The following is a 24,109-nucleotide window of genomic DNA, read 5'->3' as shown; positions in this document are numbered from 1 at the left end:
AATATTAGAAATGATACATTAAGTAATCTGGCTTACCGTACCTTAGAATTTGTGAAGTCATAAAAAAGTATATGCAAGTGAAATTTGTATATATTTAATCATCTTTATTTTCCTAAATAAAATCGTAAAAGTATTGGATTTTGGTATTAAATAGCTTGTTATGTACATAATTGTACAAATTACATCTTGTCACATAATAATTTTAATGTAGTTATTATTGTTAAAATAGGGGTTTTTTAACTCGTTAACATGATATTCTAATTATCTGCTTCGTTTTAATGACAAAATTTTTTTATGCTTGAAAAGTACAAAGAGAATTTCCAATTTCACAGTCAGTATTACAAGAAACTTTTTTTTTTGGCTTGTTTCTTTTGATTTGTTTGCTTTCTTAGGTTTCATGCTTTCACCATTTATTCAGCAGTATTTTATTGAGATCTTAGTTTTTGTTTGTTTCTTTGTTTGTTTGGCCTCTGCCAGTTCTAAGGAAGAAAATAATTGACACTGCCCAAAAGTAGGCCAAGATTATAAGTATGTAGAGGAGTCACACAGTCATGTATATAGGTATACAATTCAAGTACACACAAGTACTGTTGTGATAAGAGAGAGGAAATATAAATTCTTCTGCTAATTGAGTAAGTGATATGGAAGAAGTAAAATAATTTTCACATAAAGATGGTCAAGTAAAATTTGAATCCAGCCTATTCTAGTTTTACACTGTAACACAGAATTTCTCCTAAAGCAAATGGATACAGTGGAAATTAATTTGAGGAAACAATGTATAAATTTATAATTTTTATGGTCATGTGAATTTTTTTAAGATTCAGAGATGAATTAACAGGCCCAGACTTCAGAAGATATGTATAATATTGAAGATATATTGAAATATCAATTTTACAAAAGAGTTTTTCAAAGTGATACCTATCTATAAAAACCTCCCCTAGATGAGATATTCTGAAATAATCTGGGATAATATTTTTCAGAAGATTTGTACCGTGGCAATGTTATTATATCCAGTTCATTAAAAAGGTAGAGTATATGGGTAGGTGTTCATAAATTCCAAAATCATATGATGTACTTAGTTATAGTAAAGAAAATTGAACAGTATAATATTGAACAAAGCACAGATTTTATCTGTAAATGTAGGTATAAGATTTTATCACATGAGAGCAAAACTTCCAAAACAAATGTTAGCTTCTGCATTTTAATTTCCATGTATTTATCTTACTTTATACTTAATTCGTGACTTTTGACAAGATGTATTGAGTGATTTTTATTTTTGTACTACGTTTTCCTAGGGTCTACCAGGTCCACCTGGTGAAAAAGGTGAAAATGGAGATGTTGGCCCCATGGTAAGTTTGTATTTTCTACTTTTTGATGATTATTGTGAATCTCCACACTGTTAATTTATTTTTAAAAAAAATTTGGTTCTTTTTATTTATACATAATGTTATGATTCATTTGGACACAATAATAAAAGCCTGGAATATATTATATGATGCTCTATTTCAGTCCCCAGTATTTCCTCTTTCCTTCCCTCCTTCCCTTGCCCTGTTTGCTTCTGTCTACTGTTCTTTCTGCTGTTTACTTTTACTTTCAGGTTTTTGCTGCTGTTGTTAGTACCATGGGTTTGTACATGACAGTGATATTCATATATGTCCATAGGAAAGTTAGGTCAGATTCATTCCTCTGTTCTTCCCTTATCCTATCCCCTCTCCCTTGTCCTTTTTCTTCAGTCCTGTATACTATAGGGATGCAGCCACATCAGTGTTTATAGCAGCACAGTTCACAATAGACAAGCCATGAAACCAAAGTATCTCTCAACAGATGAATCAACAAAGAAAACGGTGTGTATATATACACAATGGAGTTTTACTCAGCCATGAAGAAGAATAGGTGGAACTGGTAAATGGGTGGAACTGGAGAATATCATGCCAAGTGAAATGAGTCAGACTGATAAATCAAAGGTCTAATGTTTTCTTTGATTTGTGAAAGCTAGTCCGAAATAAGTGGTGGTGGTGGGGAAGACAGAAAGAAAAAGAAAACTAGAAGGGGGGCATTCCATTGAAATAGAAGAAAGATTAGTGTACTACTAATTTCTTTATTAGAATTTATTGATCTGCACAAAGTAGTCCTAAAGACAATGGTGCTTTCTGTTTTACCCCTCACCTTTTTCCTACTCTGTCTCCATCTGCAGCCATTAAATATTGATATCATTATTTCAGCTATATCTCCTTTTCTTTATTTCTCACCTCAGAATAATATTGTATGCCTGTTTGGCCTTCATATGTTGTTACTTTCTTACCTTTATGTCTTTTATAAAGATGCCGTATTTTAGTTGCTTCTTAGGCTTTAACTTTGGACTTTGATGTGGAGCAACATAAAATAAATAATAATCATACCAGATTTGTATAATTAGCAATTGTTGATGGATAATGAGATTTTCTTGTAATACTTTGAAACAAATTATAAATTTAATAAAGAATTCAGTCGTAATTAGCATGATATGACTTATAACGATCTACATTTATTAATTCTGACTTTCTGCCCTAAAACCTTAAACTAAAATTTGAAATGCATATATTTGTTTATTAAGCACTAATTTTGATAAGAAAATAATTTGCCAAAGTAATTGAAATCTATAATGAAATGTTATAAATACATTTCATAATTGCTCTTTCCTTTCAACATTGCCCCCAATTTTTACTTTCTTGAGAAAACAATTTTGGTAATTTCATACCTGTATGTTAGATTTTATTCTCTTTAAGGACCACAACCAGATTAAGTAGAAGAAATGTGGAATAATCATTGCTGATTCAGATAGCTGGTTAATAAAACTTCCAAGCATCATCCAATATGTAGCAAACTACTCTTTAGATATGGTTGCTATGGTTCCATGAATCATTGATATGTTCTCTCTGACCTTATGGTAATAGAGAATACTAGAGAAACTTTTCAACCATGGCATTAGAATAAACTAAGACCTTTAAAAATATACCAATGGTATTCACTACAGACTGTTTTAATTAAACCTTGAGATAGGGGGTTGACTATCAGTATTTCAATATTTAATAAAAAATACCTTAGGTAATTTTAATGCACAGCCAGGAAAAAGAAACTTTGGGGAATACAACTAAAGAGTGATTGTTATATCCATGTCACATACACACACATGATCCAAATACAAATTAATAAAAAAATCAAAGTGCTTTTATTGAATTAAAGAATTCTAAATGTAGTCAAGTGCCTTTTTTCTCTTAACCTCATGGTCCCCTTATATTCTAGTATGTTGTTACATAAAATATTGCCAGTTATATTATGAATACATCATATTAGATGGTAGCAACAGGCTTTCTTGTCCTATTTTCTAGTCAAATTGATTTTTTAGTGAAAGACTGATTTCTTCACAGATATGTATGAAGGATTATTTGTATCTGTCAGGCACCTTAAAACCCTGATATGCCCAACTGACTATGATTTCATATGCTTCAAATTTCTTTTAATTTTCTTACTCACAAAATAAAAATGTTAAATGTGCATTTGAGTTTGATTCTTATAAATTTTATTATTCATCTTTTACAGGGTCCACCTGGTCCTCCTGGCCCAAGAGGCCCTCAAGGTCCCAATGGAGCTGATGTAAGAACTGTCAAATATACGCTGATCATTTTGAAGTTACTTAAGTGTTGGTATTATTTCGTGGCAGATGTTTTCTGAGATACAATGGAGATAATCATGCCACTGTTCAATGTTAGAAGTGGATGAGAACTCAAGGATCATTTACTCACTCCACTTCATTATTCAGAGAGAGAAACAGGCTTTCTAGGGAACAAATATAAAATAGACACACAGTGCACATTCAAGATATGTTTATTGGTTAGTGGCAAATACTACTTGTGTTATTTCTATTACGGTGAACCACATTGTTCAGATCAAAATACTTTATGCCTTGCATATGATTACTGTTCAATAAGTAGTTGCTGAATCTTTCAAACATAAGCTTTATCTTTAACAATGGCATAAGGGGATGGTTTGTAGTTGCCTTTGCACTAGTGTATATCTGTATCTTTACACATCTGCGCAAAGTCTTTTATTTAAAGGCTTTGGATTTTGTATTCTTGGTCTATAAAATGTGTCAGAGTAGTATGTGCATAAGTGCACCTCTTACTATCTAAAATATTTCCTCTCAATTGTATAAAAAAAGATATTCCTGAAACTGACATTGGTTCAGTGTTATAGGATTGGGAAATGTCAAGCCATATGTATCTTATTGTTATTATTAATCGTTTCTGTGTTTTGGAGATCTCCTTATTTTGTGTTTTCACAATGAAGATGTCTGCTTTGCTCATTCTTCTGGCTGGTTTTCTTTGCTTTTCCGGGCCTGCTTTTAATTCTAGCAGGACAGAACTGAGTAAAGTAGACCAGAAGTAATCGGTCTAAAAAAGCAGTTGGTTTTCAATTCCCCCTAAGTAATTTCAAGACTAATCATTTATAAAGGGGGTATTTTTCATATGGATTATGTAATACATAACTAGAGTCATAGTTTTAATCTACCACAAAATCATCCTGTAAAATTTACCTGACTTCCAGAGTAGAGAGATCAAAATTTTGTTCTAAGTGTCAACTGGAATGATCAGACCTGCAAAGACTACTGCTCTACATTAGAAATTCTGGAGAATTTGAAAGTCAATGTGCTATATTAAATTATTTGCTGTCAGTACATTTGACAACAAAATTCTAGTATATGTTTCTGTCTCTGAGAAAAATTAGATATATATTTATGAACTTATGTTTCAACACAAGAATAAGGATAACTGTATTACCTTTTCTACACTAAAGGGACCACAAGGACCCTCAGGATCTGTTGGTTCAGTTGATGGTGTTGGAGAAAAGGTAAGAAATTTAGTAAGATGCCATTTGAAATAGCTGAAAGTAAGAGCTTTTGATAATATTGTATACTTTTATATATTTTGATAATATTGTATTAAGTGCTTCTAATTTAAAGGGATCTTTAAGTATTTTACATATAGTTATATGACATCTACTCTGGTACTTAAACACATTAAAAGTTAAAGTACTTTTGAGATATCATGTTTTTGATTGCCAGATATTGTACTGAATGCTGTACATGGGTTATTTTCTTTAATCAATGCAACAACTTCATAATGATGGTGTCATCATTATCCACCTTTGAGAGCTGGAAAGCTGAAACTAAAAAATCTTCAGTAATTTCATCAAAGTTTTTTCATTTGAAAATAGGATACTCCACTCCATGAATTTCTGATGGGAGTTCAGTCTCTAGATAGTTATAGGACTGAACATAGAAGAGATTGTTCAATGTAACTGACTTAAAAGGGAAATAGAAATGTTCATGACACAAAAGAATTAGTCATTGATTTTGTCATGTTTTGAGTTATATTTTCATTACTAATAACATGACCTGTCTTTGGCACTTTTCAAAATAGTTAGCATATGCCAAAACATCCAGGTTTGGAATAGCTTCCTTTTCTGATGAACATGATTTCATTTTAATAATTTTCTCTTCTTTTATGAAAATGTCAAAATGATTCACTGATTTTTTAAAAAATTTGTATTCATGCTCACTTCTTAATAGAATTATGAAGAAAATTATCATTGGTATTTTCTTGATTTAAAAAATAAATTATTTACCAGTTTTGAGGAAAGAATTGTATTTCATAGCAGAAAATATTATATGGTAAAAAATTTAAATTTTTCCTGAATTTGATGATTATTTAAAGATATCAGATTTATCCCAAACTTTTAAAAGTGATTCTGCTTGTCTATAATAACAATGGCTTAGGAGGCTGAGGCGGGAGGATCACAAGTTTGAAGATCGCCTTGGCAACTTAGCAATGCATTAAGCAATTTTAGTGAGATCCTGTCTTAAAATAAAAAATACAATGACTGAGGATGTGGCTCAGTGGCTAAGTGCCCTGGGTTCAATTCCTGGTACTAAAAGGAAAGAAGTGATTCTGCTCCTTGACCTCAAGTCTTGACACATTTTATCTTGTACTGAATTATTAAAAGAAATTCATTGATTTTTAATTAAAGAATTTGAAAGTGCTGGGGTTGTGGCTTAGTGGTAGAGCATTTGCCTTTCATGTGTGAAGCACTGGCTTTGATCCTCAGCACCAAATAAAGATAAGTAAATCAAGGTATTATGTCCATCTACAACTAAAAAAAAATCAAAAAAGAATTTGAAGCTCAGAAATAAAATGTAATAACAGAATGTGTTATTTTGATGTTTACTTTAGAAAATTTATGTGATTATTCCAGTACATTAATTACTTCATTGGAAAAGTTTGTGTTAGTGCATCAGTGGTGTAGTTTATTTGGATATCTTTTTTATATTTTGAAATTGAAAGTCGAGTGTTTAAGTTGTTCTGGTGGTTGGAGGGTGGGATTGAAAGAGCATTTGTCATTGAGGTCAGTTGTCCTAGGAGGAAAAGCTTAAGACAATGCTGATTTGTGGATACTTGTGTATCAGATCAATGACATCAGCCTTGACCCTTTTCTTTGTTACACTATCCCTTTTTGGTTCTAATGCTGTCTAGTAGTGTTCCACTCAGCTGTTTCAGCTTGTTTTCTAAAGTTTCAAATACAGGGGAATAGTTTTAAGTTCTTCATTGGCTTCTTTTATGCTTTTTCTTCTGTGAAACTCTTACAGATAGACACTGATGTTTGGAGTTCCAAGGAAGTCCCACACTGTTTCCATTTTGTTTAAAGCCTCTGTGGTAGTACCTTACCAAATATGAGTTTTATGAGAATGATTCACTCTAGTTGGTGATTTGATTTTTATGTTTTAAATGTACCTGATTTGAAATTTGTTATATGACAAAAGAAAGTTCTAATTTTGTTCTTTTATTATATTTCATTTTCTATGTGACACCAAACAGTATAGAAATAAAACACTTTAATCTTATTTATTTATTTTTTTATTTTTAGAATCTGCTATATATTATAGATTTCTGACATCATCTTTCATTCTGGTTGAACATATCCTCATTTATATTTTGGAAACTTTATTTTCAGTCATTAAAAATGAAAAATAGAAGAAGGCAGTGTCTTTAGTCATTGTGTGCTTTGGGTAAACATATTTAACATGTTCATGTAATGTATATTTACCATAAATAACTTCTAAATTTTAATAATTCCCTCAAAAGAGGATATTTTCTTAATATTTAATATGTCTATAGCTCTGAACATACAAGCAAGAATTATATAGAAAGAGGTAAAAAGGTTATAAGACATTACACTTTCATAAGCTAACACTTTATCATATACCAGTCCTCTATCATATACTTACATCAAGTATTATTCTTTAGAATCAGTATTTTGTAATCTTGTTGATATATTCCCTGTGGCATTATTTTATTCATTTGTAATTTTGTCCTGCCCACTTTCAAAAATTGGAACTGAGGTATTTCTAGAAAATATTAATTACATCTTATGGAATTGCTATATATATATTGTGCATACTTGCACAATAAAGGTAATTTTCATATGTGTTTCTGGACAAATTAATATTAATGTATTGTTCTTAAATTTGACTTTATAATTTAAAAGATCATCCTTAAATAGTAAAAATTATTTAAAACCATCTCTTCACTGCCTATCATTTTCTATATTTAAAAAAATGGAAGAAGGCTTATAGAATATGTTTAACTTTACAGTTGACAGGGATTTAAAAACCTATAGTAATTTGACCGCTAATTGCCACCTCTGCATTATTGCCCTAGCTTAATATGACACATAAGAAAACATTTTGTACAGGACCAACTTTTTTTCTATATTCTAAATAAATATTATATGTATACCATATATAAAATATTTAACATGAGCATTTTGTAGTTGATTTGAATTGCAAACTACTTGTTTCCATTCACAGGTATGAATAACCAGCTCATAAAAATATTACTATTATATATCAATCCATTAGACTGAGATAGCACAACAATTTCTTTCTTCATAAATAATACAAATGTAATATTTTACTTGTAAGGTTTATCCAAAATTCTGGAAATACTTGCTATTCACCTTGAGAGTTGAAAATTTACATACACTAACTACTACTGATAAATTTCTTGAAATACTTGATGTCTTCCACAATTATGCAGATAACATAAGGAGTTAATATATATATATATATATATTCTCAAAGAGTGAGAATTTTGTACACAAAATAGTTTCCTCTGTGCTTACATTTAATTTTCTACCCTTGAAACCATTGAGAAGCATGGAGTTTGTGCTACAAATATTGGAAATACCGGAGTTTAAAATTAAAGGAAACTAGACATCATGTATCTTTTTCAATTTAGATGTACACAGCCCACTTCAGAATTGCTAAGATCTCTGATTTCAGAGTTGGTAGCACCATGATTATGAGTGGAAATACAGTTCATGAATGTATTGTATTATTTAAACGATCACTTTAGCATGTTGTTATATTTTTATGTATTTCTCTGTGTGAGGCATTAGCAACAGGCTTTCATAGCTAAAATCTACATGTCTAGAAATCAGAAAGGCAGAGACTTAATGCTTAATACCGTCACATACCCTAGACTATTTCCATTCACATACAAGTTGAGAAAAGATAATATTTGCCCAAGTGAAAGCATTACAACTAATAGTCGTTGACTGGATAAATTCTGTTATACTTTTTACAATGTTCAAGACAGAACCCCCCAGCAAAGAATTGTGTGCTTAATATGCTGAGGTTAAAAATTGATTTAAAGCTTGTAAAGTAACTATTTTCTTATGTTATGTAGGGTCCCAAAGGAGAAAGGGGAGAAAAAGGAGAAGCTGGTCTACCTGGTGCTGCTGGACCTCCTGGTGCTAAGGGGCCACCAGGTGACGATGGCCCCAAGTGTAACCCGGTGAGTGAGTTTAATTCCCTTTAAAGTGGCATTTATGCCAGATTCACTTTTGAACTTTTTATAGAAATATTAGAAATCTGGCTAGTGAAGCTGACTTTTCTTCATTTCATATGTTCATAAACATTCTGAATTAATTTTACTTTTAAGAAATTTTCCAGCACAAGAAATATTCTCCTAGACTTTGCCTTGACTTTACCCTTTTAAATTTCAAATTTTCATATTCTTTCATTTATTTATTTTTCTTCAAAAACCTCCTTTTAGGGTCCTGTTGGTTTTCCTGGAGATCCTGGTCCTCCTGGGGAACCTGGCCCTGCAGTAAGTATTATGGAAAAAAATTCTAATGATTTTGGTAGGGATGTTCGCAGTGTTTCTCTTGTTAATAAAGAAGATTCCTCATTACTTAAATGGACTTTCAAAGACAGAACAAGAAAGAAAACAAACAACTACAAGAAAATACATGTGATATTATTATTATAGATTATTATTTCTACATATATGATTATGATTACCTGTTACTAAAGTTGCAGGGCTGTTGTTTTTCCCTGTCTCTTTTATAATGCAAATCCGATCATCTACTGCACCATATCTGTTCCTGGTGAAAGGATGAACTTGCCTTTCACACTAACTGCCTCTTCTTCCTTGACTTATATCAAAAGGATACTATATTTTTAATCTCATATAACAGCAGTTTCATTTATCTTTATGGAGCGAGTAAGAGGCACCACAGTCCTAAAAAAAAGTAATAGTAATTTTATTTGTCCCTCTGATAATTTATCTCAAGAACACACTAAAATAGTCTATTAAACCTTTTTTCCCTGATAAAATGAAATGTAGTGAAAAATGTCTGGATTCATTTTCTCTTGCTGATCATAGGGTCAAGATGGTGTTGGTGGTGACAAGGGTGAAGATGGAGATCCTGGTCAACAGGTAAGAAAGCCCATTAAATTTTTTCTTACTCATTACACACTCAAGTTATTTTAAAGCAATGATCATCCTTTCAAAAGCACAGCTCATTGTGTGTACTTTTTTCCAAAAGAAATATTTGAATTCCAGTTTAATCTTAGAAGTGTTCTTCTTTGAGATGTATCAAAAATATAATCAAAGTCCTCATAATAAAAGCTACAGTCACAGCATACTAATGATTTGACATACTATATCAGATTCAGTTATCCATTCATTTGTGTTAAATAAAGATATCTTTTTTGTATCTGTTCTTTTTAGGTATGCATGACAGTAGAGTGTATTTTGACATATTACATATACATGGAGTACAGCTTAGTGTATTTTGACATATTACATATACATGGAGTACAGCTTATTGTAATTAGGATCCCATTCTTGCAGTTGTACATGCTTTGTAGTTTCACTGACTGATCATGATTCATATATGAACTTAAGAAGGTTATGTCTGAAAAAAAATAAGACTGAAAGGAAAAAAGCCTCCTTAGTAACTTATCATTAGCATGAATTTGTTCAATTACTAACTTAACTGAACTTAGCATAATATAAACCTGTTTTTTTAGTTTTTCATCTTTCAATTTGTGAATGGCAGTGTGTGCTTTGACTACATAGGGTGGGTACTAAGTTAAGTAGCATCTGAAGATAACTGCAGTCCTATCACAATTTTGTCTCTAGAACCATATCCATAAGGTATTTGCACTCAGAGATGCAGGCTTCTGCCGTGTAGATGAGATTTCTGGATCAAATCTCAGCATATTGTGAATACCTGGGCATAGCAATGCTAATGCTATATAAGTAATTTACAGGTAAAAGCTTCATAGTTTCACAAATTTATGTGATTATGAGTAGAATTATTAATTGCATGAGTCTATTAATTAGTATACTGGTTGAATATTTGCCAAATAGAAATTAGCATTTTTTAAAAGGACAGAGTTTTACGTAGAGGGAATCTGATTCACTCTCCTTTAGCTTTGAAGATTACCATAAGAATTTATCAACTTCATTTGTAGATATCTGGAGGAAGTTTAGGTATCTGAAATTAAGCTGAATTTTTTAAGGAAAAAAATAGATTTGTAGAAATGAGGAAGCAAGATCTATTTAAGTACAGGTTTTGAGAAATTATATAATCCATAAGAAAATTTCCAATTTCTTTAACGGTGTATTTCATATGTAATTTATATTTATTTATAGGGTCCTCCTGGTCCATCTGGTGAGGCTGGCCCACCAGGTCCTCCTGGAAAAAGAGTAAGTTTTTTTTTTTTTTTTAATTCTTCATTTTGAAATATCTGTTCTTTATTCACCATGTATTTAAACTTATGTATGTAAGCTATAGGCAGTATATTCTAAGGGTACTGAAAAATGTGTTAGAATACTTACTAAAATAGAAAACCCTTTAACCACTTTAATATCATGATAAAAATAAGAAAAACAGCTCTTATTTAGGGAGTGCTTAGTACTCTCCTCAGTGAAAATATAGACTGTTATAACAAATTCCAGTGCTACCCTGAACATCAACTCCTGGAGTACCATGTGGGGATAAGATGTCAATACCCTAGTGGTAGCTTAAAGCATTGCAAAAACCTTCATGTCATATCAGTAAAATAATCTCAGGAATCAGTATATAATATTATATTGCTTTACATGGTCAAACTTCTCTTTCTTGTGAGTAAAAATTCAATAGAATTTTCCTGAAGATCTGTACCAACATACAAGTTTGTGTTGTTCAAAATATTGACTGCAGAAGAACCTGGATTTTCAAAACTCTTAAACTAAATTTAATTTGCTTTTCTATTTGATTAACATAATAATTTTATATATAATGGGGCACGGTGTGATATTTCAATCCAGGTATACAGCATGCACCAATCAAATCAAGGTAATTATCATTCCCTCCCCTCATCATTTACGGTTAGGAAGTTGAGGCTCCTCTCTTCTAGATCTTCATAAAACTGTACATCAGCTTATTATGAACTATATTATGATTATTATGAAGTATAATCCTCCCCCTGTCCTGTGCAACAACACTACAACTTATTCCTTCTACCTGTGTCTGGGACCTATTGTCCAACCTCACTTTATGCCTTCTCCCCTCCACCCTGCTGAGCCTCCAGTAATCACAGTGTTCAAATTGGATTATTTTAGCTTTGGAGAGAATGTGTGGTATTTGTCTTTTTCTGAGTCTGGCTTATTTCACTTAACATGATGTTCTATAATTCTATCTATTTTCCTATAAATGACAATATTTCGTTTTTTTTTTATTTTTGAATAATATTCCATTACATATATGTAGCACATTTTCTTGGTCCATTCATCTTTCTGGGAACACTAGTTTGACTCCATATCTTAGCAATTGTGATTAGGATTGCTGTGAACACAGGAGTGCAGGTATCTCTTCAGTACGCCGATTTCATTTCATTTGGATATATAAGCGGAAGAGGGATGGTGGATTATATGATAAATCCATTCTTTTTAATTTACTTTAAGGAACCCATATACTAATCTCCATAATGACTATACTCAATAACATTCCCATGAACAATGCATTAGAGTTCTTTATTTGCACATCCTTGAAGAACCATTTATTTTTGTCTTTTCAACGATAGTCCATCTATTTCTAATGATTTGCAATTATTATTTTGATCTCCTCTTTTCATGTATTTGTTTTCCATCTGTATTGCTTCTTTTAAGAAATGTCTATTCAGACTATATGCCCACTTTAAAAATTGGATTATTTGTTTTTATGCTGTTGAGATTTTTGAGTTTCTTACAAATATTTTCTCTCACTCTGTTGGGTGTTTTTCTATTCTGTTCCTGGTAGTTGCCTTTGCTATGTAGAAGCTTTTGGTTTGATATAACCTCATCTGTCTATTTTTTGCTTTTGGTTCCTGTATATTTGGAGTCATATGATAAAATGCCTATATAAATGTCTGGAAGTGTTTGCTGATGTTTTCTTCCAGTAATTTATGGTTTCAGTTCTTATACCTGGGTCTTTGATCCCTCCTGAGTTGATTTTTATAGAAATTGAGAGATAGAGGCAAGTTTCAGTCTTCTACATGTGGATATCCAGTTTTTTTTTAAAAGACTGTCCTTTCTCCCAGTTCTGTTTTTGGTACCTTTCTCAAAAATCAGTCAGTTGTGTAGGATTATTTCTGGGATCTCTATTCTATTTCCACTGGTCTATGTGTCTGTGTATAAGTACTATGCTGTTTAGGTTACTACGGATCAGTGTTATGTCTTGAAATCTAGTATTGTGTTGCTTTCAGCATTTGTGTGTGAGTGTGAGCATACACATGTGCACATCTGTATGCGCACATGTATGCGCGCGTGTGTGTGTGTGTGCTGTTCTTTTCAATATTGCTTTGACTATTTGTGGTCTTTGGTGGTTTCATATGAATTTTAGACTTTTTTCCACTAGTTCAATGAAGAATATCATTGGTATTTTCATAGGGCTTGAATTTTAAATTGCTTTGGGCAGCATGTTTAAGGTTTTTCTTACAATCTATGAAAATGGGAGTTATTTCCTATTTTCTTTTTTGTATCTACTCATTGTTCAGAGATTTTCATTATAGAGTTCTTTCACTTCCTTGGTTAAATTTATTCCTATGTATTTCATTTCTCTTCATAATTATTGTGAATGAGTTTGTAGATTTATTTCTCAGCCAATTTATTATTGGTATATAAAAAGATTACTGATTCTTACATGTGGTTTTTTTATCCTACATCTTTACTAAATTCATTTATCATTTCTAACAGTCTTTTAGTGGAGTCTTCAGATTTTCTTTTTTTTTTTAATATGGAATCAATCATACTGTCAGTAGAAGGAGGTAATTCAACTTCTTCCTTTCTTGTTTATATACCTTTCATTTCTTTCCCTTGCCTAATTGCACTAAGACTTCAAATACTATATTGACAAAGTGGTGAGAGTCGACATTCTTGTTTTGTTCCAGGTTTTAGAGAAAAGGCCTTCAGCTTTTCCGTATTCAGTATAATGTTGACTGGGTATTTAGCATATATAGTCATTGTTGTTTATGTTAAAGCAAATGTCTTCTATACGTAGTATGTTTAGAGTTTTAATCATGTAGGGACATTATTTTACTGAATATGTCTTTACATTGGTTGAGATGATAATATTATTCTGATCATTCTGTTGGTGTGAGGAAGTCTATTTGTTGATCTGTGGATGTTAAAGCATCACTTGATCCTAGTGAATGACTTTCTCAATGTGCTATTGAGTACCATTTGATAGTATTTGGGGGTGGGGATTCTTATACCTATGACCATCTAAGATATTTGTGTTTAGTTTTTGTGTTGTTGTGTTCTTGTTTTTTGTTTTTTTGTTTTGTTTTTAATATGGATAAAATGCTAGACTGGTAGAGTGAGTTTGGAAGAGTTCCCTCTCTTTCAATTCTTTGAAATAGTTTTAGAAGATGTGGGCTTAGTTTTACAAAGGTTTGGTAAATGTAGCAATAAAGCCATCTGATCCTGGGCCTTTCTTTTAGGGGAAACTTCATTACTGATTCAATCTCATTACTTGTTCTTAGCCTGTCATGGTTTCCTGTGTCTATCCTTTGTTTCCTGTTGTACCATTTTCATAATGTAACAATGTCTATAGACCAGCCTCTTGTAGCACCTAATAATTTTACATTAGATTGCTACTGAAAAGAAAACAATTGATCTATCAAATGTATCATAATTAACATTTTCTGTTTATCAAAAAATATTAAAGAGACATGGAAAATAAAAGATCTGTTAGGAGAAAATATTTCTAACATAGAGAAACTTGTAAAGAATAATTTTTCAAAATATCTAAGTATTTCTTTCAAATTCTGAAAGAAAATATTCCAATAGAAAAAAAATTAGCAAAAGTCACGAGAAGGCATTTGACAGAAATGCCCCCAAAATACACAAATGATAGATATGATGTTGTTGAAGTCAGGGAAATACGTACTGAAAATCACATAGAAATAACATCCTATATTCACCAATTAACAAAAATGTACTCTTGGCAAACCAGATGTTAGAAAAGATGTTTTTAAAAAATGAGGGGGATTATCATTCACATCTATTCTTTGTTAATTTGTAAAACCACTTTAGAGAAATAGTTCTAAGTTACCTAATAGATTCTATTCAACTATTCCTACCAACTGGTAATCACATTTCTAGGTACATATCCTACATTATTTCTTGCACATGTTTACCATGAGGCACATTTAAGAATGTTCATATCATCTTTATTCATAATAATAACAATAGAAAAGATAAATTAATTATATTCATAAACAAAAATATTTCATGGCGGTGAAAATGAATATATTAGAGATGCTTCAATCCAGAAGGTTGAATCTCAAAAAACCTGTGAGAGAAAATATATTACCAACTTAAAGTGATTTGACTTATATTTTCTGACATTATGATGGTGTGAAAAGTACAATCAGTATAAACTGGCCTTCAAATATTGAATTTTGATGTTTTCCTAGGCTAGTGTTACATCATATACATCATAAGAGAGTATCACGCTGAGCAGCTGCCAGTGAGCAAAGGACTGGTACTCTACCAAGCACTGTATTGCTAAACTATAATATTCAACAGGTCAGGTATACTAAATGCATTTTCAATATATGGTATTTTCAATTTATCATGAGTATATTATAACAGAATACCATTAGAAGTTGAGGAGCATCTATATATAAATGTAAAATATTGAAGTACAAAATAATATATTTCAACATTTTGCTTATATAATGGGCAAAAAAGGTAAAACATGGTTAGTATTCAAACTACATGGTAAAATTTAAAAAAATGATAAAACAATGATTAACAAAAGTTTAGGATGGTAGTTATTTCTGTGGGAGAAAGTGCATTGTAATTATGCAAAATAGCATATAGGAAGTTTCCGATACTGAGTTGCATGATGTAATGAATTTGTATGTTGAGAACCTAAGATCATAAAGTTATTTAAAGTAATAATTTATACAAATATGATGGGCTATCTTAATCTATTCTATTCACTTTGTTAACAAAATTAGAAGGCTGTGTACCCATGAATTATTAATGGTATGAGAAATATGGTAACTATGCATTGCTTACAATGTTTTTCACATGCATTTTGATATGGTAGAATAAGCAGCCTTAGGTCAGCACAATTTAACAATAACATGAAGGTTTTCTTCATTTAAAATGTGACATAACAAAAAAAATGGCATAATTAAATCTGACCTGAAAGTTGTTTAACACAATGTGCTAAATTGTTTCCTATACTAGGTTAACATAAAGTGCTATGCACATAACTGACTTTATCAGTTTTACATAGTAATCCATTTTTTAGACAAAATAAAAGGTATTTTGATGGTGTGAAAATTGTTCTAACAATAATACCCTTATTACTAAAAGTATGGTTTGCTTTGTATAGTACTTGCGATTGATTGATGCTTGAATTGTTTTAAACTACAGCCAAACAAACTGGTTGATTTAGTCAGCAGTTCTGCTTTAGCTTAAATAGGTGCTGTTAGCTATAAAAATGAAAGAACATGAGGGATTAGTATTACTTAGTTCTTTTGCAACCTGCAAACCACCATCTTTCATATCTTAATATTAGAAACCAATAATTTAGAATGCAGTTGCATTAGAATCAGTCACACCCAGTTTCAAATCTGTTTTGTTACCAAAGAATATGATATATGATAAGTTAATTTCTTTGAGTCTCAGTTTTTTTTTTCATTTATAAAGTGGGCATAATAACTAAGTCCAAAGTGAACGTGAGGACTAAATTAAATTAATATCCTGTATATTTAAAGAAGCAAGCCCAGTGCCTACATTTTTTAGGAGTGCAGACAGTAAGATGTTACTACCAACATTGAATAAAAGTTTCAAATTGTGGCATTATTCATAGATTTATTTATCAGTAAATAAAATATATAGGTGAAAGATTAAACCATTTCTAATTTTGTGATTGTGTAATTTAAAAGAAAACTTATTAGCAACAAGTAACTTTATAATAGGTTAGCTTTGTTTCTTGCTAAATTTTTCTTTTTCTTTCTCATTTCCATTTTATAGTGATCAATACTCAGTTGAGTGGTGCATGTTAAAAATAATTTTAAAATACTAATGAAATGCATTTTCAAAGTACAGGATATTGTAATTCTATTGAAATCTATACATATTTAAATTATTTATTCCTTCATGTAAATTTACATAACATATTACAAAGGAATTTCCTTTGAGAACAATTGCAGAAAAGGGGATAATTTAAATTCATAAAACTGCATATCAACATATTTTGTATATAAACATAGATATGAAAAATTTTGGTATATATGTGTAATAAGAATTGTAATGCAAAAAAATGTATAAAGGCATGAATTGGTGTGAACATACTCTATATACAAAGATACGAAAAATTGTACTCTATATATATAATAAGAATTGTAATGCATTCCACTAACACTAAAAAAAACTGCATATATTTTTAATAAAATAGATTTATAAAATAAGAGAGATTCAGTAGAAATTTGATAAATAATAATGTGATTAAACAGAGTTAACTGAGAAGAAAATAGTTGGGAACAAGTAATATGTATTGTAGGGTCATTCTTTAGACTACACTACACTACAAATGTGTGAAGTCACTTTTTTTTTAATTTGGTCAAATAAATTGTTTTGCAATCTATTTCTCTTCAGTCCATCTGGTACAGGTAGTCTTAAGTAAGCTTTGCATGTATTTTATAGAAATTAACATTCCTCCTATCTTCAGTTTCCCTACATTGGAGGCAACAGAAAGACAGACCAATAACAATTTTGCTATAATATATAGCATAAGTAACAATTACTAGAAACATGTTCAAAATATTATCAATTTTCTGGGAATGAATTTGACAAATAAATGATAATAAGACTTCCTAATAGAATATTGATTGTAATACTTTGAGTGGCAGTGATACAGAAACAAGATTCTGATAGTTATTGAACTAAAAAAAATACATTATAATTTGTAGTCCATGTACCTTAGGTCCTACATTTGTAATACTGAAAAATAAATATCTCTTTCCTTAAGGCACCAGAAGATAGTACAGCTCACATCAATAAGCCTTGGAATTTTGATGCACAAGTGATCATTACAGCTAGTTTCATGACCCTTTATACTGAAAAAAAAATTCTGGAACTAATTAAAACAATATTAACCTTATAATTTGAAAGTACACATATTAAATGGAATTTTAAAGTACAGCTCATATTACCAAAGGAAAGCTTACAATAAAAATCAAAATAACTGCTATTATTGAATACAAAGGCCAATAAATCATATATATGCATACATGTATGCCATATATGGTAAATAGACATACATATATAGTTTGAGCATATATAAGTGCACACACAAATACACATAATGCATATGTGTGTTACTATATGTATTGTTAACTTAAATTTCAAATTGAAATGTTTGCTTTTATAAAGGCCCTTGAAAAATTCCTTTATTATATAAATATATAGGTAGAAAAATAAATTATAATGATAAAATGCATTATAAATTTTCTTAAAATTTCTGTTCAGTAAAAAACTATGCCCTTTGAGGGTCATTACATAAACAAAGTGTGCATTTAAATTGGGAGTCTCTGCAGGGTATATACCTCTTTCAGAGACAGTCAAGAAGAATATTAAAAGTTCTTAAGAATCCTTAATTAAATTGATTTTAACTTTACTTTTTAAATACTCAAAATGTTAGTGTTTTTAATACTGCTTAGGAAAAACTGTCCTAATGTTTTCTCTTTTGTGACTATTGTGGATTGAACCTGGGAGTGCTCTACCTATAAGCAACATATGCCGCTCTTTTTTATTTTTTTTACTTGTTTTGAGGTACAGTCTCAAAGTTGCCCAGCTGGACTTGAACTTACAGTCCTTCTGCCTTAGCTTTTTGAGTAGCTGTTATAGTTTTTTAATGTGTAAAATAAGAGCACTTGTTCACTTAATACATACTTAAGTGTTCTAATAGCACTAAATTCAGCAGTTAATTTTACTAATATTTGAAGTCAGAACCTTTCTCAAGTTCTCCCTTTCTATACATTCCCTCTTTCCTCCTTGCTTCTCAAACCCCAACATCAGCATGCTTCCCAGAATTCTGCCCCTGTGACTCACATGTATGCCCAGATTCTTGGCTGACAGTCTGACTGAACTACTAGCAGTTCTCTGAAGAGCACCATATACTTTCCATTCTATGCCTTTGTGCTTTCATGTAAATGTTCAGAAGGTAAACTGTTCTAAGGAAGCATCCCGCGCTGTCAGGTTTAGATCAGATATTTAATTTTTAGGAAAACTTTCCCTACTGCCAAACTGGATCAGTGTACCTATTTTTCAAACCTATCTGGTCTTCATTTATTTTACAGTATAGTCTATTTATTAACTTTTATGTCTGTCTCTGTAACTAAATTTTGGAAATTCCCTTAGGATTGCAATTTTATATTTTATTTGTATTCACCATGCATAGCACATTTCTGGAACATAAGTAATATTTAAATATTTGTGACATGAGTGGAAGAATGGATAACATATAGGATATATTATAAAATATGAATAATGGAAAGATGATAATAATAGAATTTTATAGGAAGTGTATTTATCACAGATAGGAAAATCTGTTACATCAGCAAATGCCAGAGAAGAACTAACGAGGGCCTCTTGTTGCAAACCTGAAAAATAATCAAGACAAGAATTTTTCTGTGTGCATTATACTAGTCTATTTTGTGCTGCTATAACTGAATACCATACACTGGGTAATTTCTAAGGAATAGAAATGTATTTGTTCATGCTTCTAAGACTGGGAAATCTGAGACTGATGAACTGCATTTATCAAGGGTCCTCTTGCTGCATCACAATGGCAGAAGGGCGGGGATGGAGGAGTATGAGAGAGCACAAGGAATGAATCTCACGCCTGGAGTCCTTTTACAATCAGTATTAATCCACCCACAAGGATGGAGCCCATTAGGCTCCACCTCCCTGTGGTGTTGCATTGCTGAGTTTCCAACACACACTTTTGAGGGGATGCATTTAAATCATAGGAGCACTATGAGTTTTTTCAAAGAAAATTTCCAACTTTCCTAGGAAAAGCAAGTCTGCTTTTTTCTTAAAAAGTTAAATTTTTTGTCATTTGGGAAAAAATGAAATGAATAAATTAAAATGAGAAAATAAATGGAATTGTTATTTAATAAGGACTCATACAGTGACAGTTATCTTTACACATACAGAAAAAAAGCCCCTTTGGGTGGAAAAACCTTTATTTTAATAATAATTTTGTTGTTGTAGTTTAGTTATGTTAAAACTCTCTAGGCTCTTCAAACTCAGATTTTATTTCTCTCTCTTGGCATAAAGGGTATTTTTTTTCCCGTTTTTACATGCAGGATGGTTTGTGTTTTAAAAAGCAGCCATTGATAAATCTATGTTATAAAGTTCACATATTAAATGTAATCTTTTGAGTTTAAGACTGCATAAATTCACATCACTAATTTAAGAAAAAATATTTTTCATGAATAAGGAAAAACTTACATTGAGCTTCATTATTTCTGTTTTCAAATTAATAGTCATTATGATTACATTGAGTATTATTTTAAATATCACACCAAAATAATTTATGGCTCAACATTTAACAGTGAGAAAGATTCAGGGTTTATGCTTTAATGCAAAAATATACTTGCATAAATAATGTGAAGTTTATATGTTTTGAAATGTTATTTTATGCATTATTAAGAGCATATTGCTACCACCTCAAGAGATGACTGTATAGAATTTATACATTTCTTATATTGTGATTGAGGCACAGTGAATGTCAAATGAGGTTACAGTTCTGATACTGAGAAAATAATTACCAGTGTTTTCTTCACTGATTCTCCGAGATAAAATGAGTTCATGGAATTTGGAGTTTGATGGAGTGTTTGATATTCATTTTAAATATGAATTTAAAAGACGTGAAAATCTTGCCTGTATTCACCATTAGAATGTTATTTCAATAGCTGAAAAATTTTAAAAAGTAATTCCTCATTCTTCACCTTATTTTCACCAAATACCACAACATGGCTACTCTCTCCAACTTCCAGCTTCAATCTTGGTTAATACTTTTAAGCGTAATCATTGACAAAACTGAAGTGAACAAATGGAAAACAAGAGGAATTGGGGAAGAAATAAAAAAGCAAGTTCTAGGAGATCACCAAATTTTTTATTTAATCTTCCCATATATATGCTTTTTGTATGACATCTTGAATGTAGTACTTTTTTCTAATTTTGCTCTAATGGTAGTTTTTAAGAAGTGATACTATTTTTTAATGTTACTTATTTCTATGAGTTACATAGTTCTAGAGAATGAAAATACTGTGTTGACCATCATGATTATAAATGTTTCTTCAACCAGGACATGTTCCTTTAAGGATGTGTAAACACATCCAGATGTTCTTAGATTAAGAAGGGGTCCACTCTTAAAATATACTTAAAGATGGAAGCAAAATTTAATATTCAATTCATCGCTAATAATTCAACATAATAAATGATGTGAGTATTTATACTCAATAGTAACTATCTTACTTCATCCGCATTTTTAAACACTTTATTTTTACCATTAACTTACATTGGCGCTATATGATTGTCTGTAGTCTACCCTGTGTTTTATTTTTAATATTTGGGGTGAAAGCTTGTATGTGAAAATCATTTTAATTTTCCACCTTGTGTTTGAAACTTAATATCAATAGAAAACCAAAAATGTATTAGTCTGTTACTAGTTAAATTGGAGTATTTGTAAGTCAGTCCAGAATTGCAATAAATGTGACACATATTTAACTGCAGTTTTATGTTTATAGGGTCCTCCTGGACCTGCAGGTTCAGAGGGAAGACAAGGTGAAAAAGGTGCTAAGGTAAAATATACTTTACAATATTATGTTTCAAAATCTTATAATACATTAAATAAGCATTTATTTTCAATGTATTTTAAAAGAGTAAGATGTATTTTTCTTATTATGGGTGCATTCATGTATTTTTTTTTTCTAATAGGGAGAAGCAGGTGCTGAAGGTCCTCCTGGGAAAACTGGCCCAGTTGGTCCTCAGAGTCCAGCTGGAAAGCCTGGTCCAGAAGGTCTCCGGGGAATCCCTGGCCCTGTGGTGAGTAAGCATCTTAGCTGAAAAATGCTGCCTTGAAAACAGCATTTTATTTCTGGAAAATTATGAGTTAAAATGTTTCTGACAGCATATTTCATAAGTTATATTGAGAATGTTTTTGTGGCAATTCATTAATTATTATGTACAGACATTCCTACATATTTAAGTATGTCATTTATTTAATAAGTTCATGGTAAAATTCTAACTTGCAAAGGAAGAATAGGGAACTAAACCCTAATTTCTCAATGACATAAAATTTCTTTGCATGCCTCTGTGCACACATATGTATGTGTGGCTGTACTGCATACAGACAAGCACATGGAGTTGAAATTTTAAACACAAAATTGCTCACAGTTTTTGTAGATGTTTTTCATGCAGTGGAATTCACAGGGGATGTTTGCTGTTTTCCTTTCTGAATTTCCAAAATTGAAAAAAAATACATAATCATTAATTATTAATAAAAATATGATTTTTTTCTGTAGGGAGAACAAGGTCTCCCTGGAGCTGCAGGCCAAGATGGACCACCTGGTCCTATGGTGAGTAGCATCTTTTTCTTTATTTAAAGAAAGAATTACTGAAACAAAATTGTCTACACGGCAGAATCCTGAAAATTTTAGATGGTAACTTGGTTTGTACTTGATACAATATTCAAGGAAGTATATTACTCATACCTTAAAAAATTCAAATATGTCTAACTGATAGATACATGGAAAAGATGCCACTTGATCACAAGAATGTTCCTTTTTTTTTAACCTTTTGGATGAAAAAATTATTTCCCCTCAAAATAAAATGCCACTAATGGCCTTGCCAGTCATTTTCCTAGTACAGACAGTTCCCCCCAAATGCATGCAATTAAACTTTGCTTCCTGGTACTCCATTTAAAAGAGTAATGTTAGTACAGGCTTACAGTGACTCCTTGACCAAATAAATGGTTCTTTCTGTGAGACATATAGGCTGAAAGATAAGACACTAAACCCCATTAACAAAAAAAAAGATATGATTATAACAACATTCACATTTAGTCTCTATTATAAACATTATGTGCAAACAATATGCTTCAGAAATGTAGTAAAGCAGTGATTGACCAGCATACTATTCAGAGATGCATTTTATTCTAGCATGTGAATTATCCTTTCTAAAATTTGGGCAGAAAATGAGAAAAAAAGACTTGTTCTTTAAAATTATTGTTTGATAGGTGACTTGTTTGCTTTATGCATAATTCAATTTCACAATACAGTTATTTTAACTTCACTATCCAATAATAGTTATATTAAAGGATTAATGAAAACAGCAAGCAGTGTACGTTGCACTATGCAAGTGTGGTAAAAATTGGTTTAAATGGTCAAGTTCCTCCATATAGTAATTTAAATTAATCATTTCATTAATTTAATTATTAAATTCATCAAACTATTAAATAAATTAATTGTTAAATTAATAAAAAATTTAGTCAAAAGCCTCTTGTCATGGATATATTAATTATCTCAGGTGCCTTTATACCCTAAAACCATCAAAAATCATATTCACAATCATAATTATTCAAGAGGGATTCTGGCCATTTTTTTTAAGATGGCACAATTTCCCCTCAGATACCTACCAAGTATTTCATAAATGTTAAAATATTATTTTAAACTTTTGCTGAAGAAGTTAAAGATTACTTATTTGGTAACTGAATAATTACTACCAAATTGTATTTGACTTCAAGCTGGAGATTTTCAACTGGGCACATAATCTCATCAGCATAGAAATAGGGTCCTGGCTGAAAGAGGATCACTCCACAACTACACTACTTAGGAAATACTCTCCTTAGATTTGGTAAGTGCCTAACTGCACAGGGTAAGAGCCTGGAAGAAAAAATACTCTGCCTTAATGTCATCCTAAAATTTGCCAGAGGTTCTCTTTTTATTATTTCAGGTTTTCCAATAAGTATGCTGACCTTTCTACAAATGAAATAAAAAAAAGTACCATGCTGAAGACTTCCTTTGGCTAATATTAAAAATAAAACCATCAGGCATACCACCTGTTTCCAGCTTGCAAGTTTGTACTTCTGACTCATAAGTAAATGTAAATTTAGAGTTCAAGGGACTGAACAATCCTTTTTAGGAACAGTGAAATGATGAGCCTCAGAA

At 31.0% G+C, this 24,109-nt stretch overlaps 1 protein-coding gene across 1 annotated transcript in view; it reads left to right on the top strand.

Moving 5' to 3' along the window:
• LOC143640173 (uncharacterized) overlaps positions 1 to 24,109 on the top strand; it is an 83,018-nt gene that overhangs the window by 42,603 nt on the left and 16,306 nt on the right. The window contains 10 exon segments of the mRNA XM_077108073.1: positions 1,296 to 1,349; positions 3,580 to 3,633; positions 4,834 to 4,887; positions 8,784 to 8,891; positions 9,153 to 9,206; positions 9,765 to 9,818; positions 11,043 to 11,096; positions 21,689 to 21,742; positions 21,879 to 21,986; positions 22,466 to 22,519. Coding sequence (XP_076964188.1) covers positions 1,296 to 1,349; positions 3,580 to 3,633; positions 4,834 to 4,887; positions 8,784 to 8,891; positions 9,153 to 9,206; positions 9,765 to 9,818; positions 11,043 to 11,096; positions 21,689 to 21,742; positions 21,879 to 21,986; positions 22,466 to 22,519 — 648 coding nt within the window.

The sequence above is a fragment of the Callospermophilus lateralis genome, unplaced genomic scaffold, assembly GCF_048772815.1.
Source record: "Callospermophilus lateralis isolate mCalLat2 unplaced genomic scaffold, mCalLat2.hap1 Scaffold_130, whole genome shotgun sequence".
In the NCBI taxonomy this organism is placed as follows: domain Eukaryota; kingdom Metazoa; phylum Chordata; class Mammalia; order Rodentia; family Sciuridae; genus Callospermophilus; species Callospermophilus lateralis.
The sequence above is the reverse complement of the archived record's forward strand: the minus strand, read 5'-3'. Positions and strand labels throughout refer to the sequence as shown.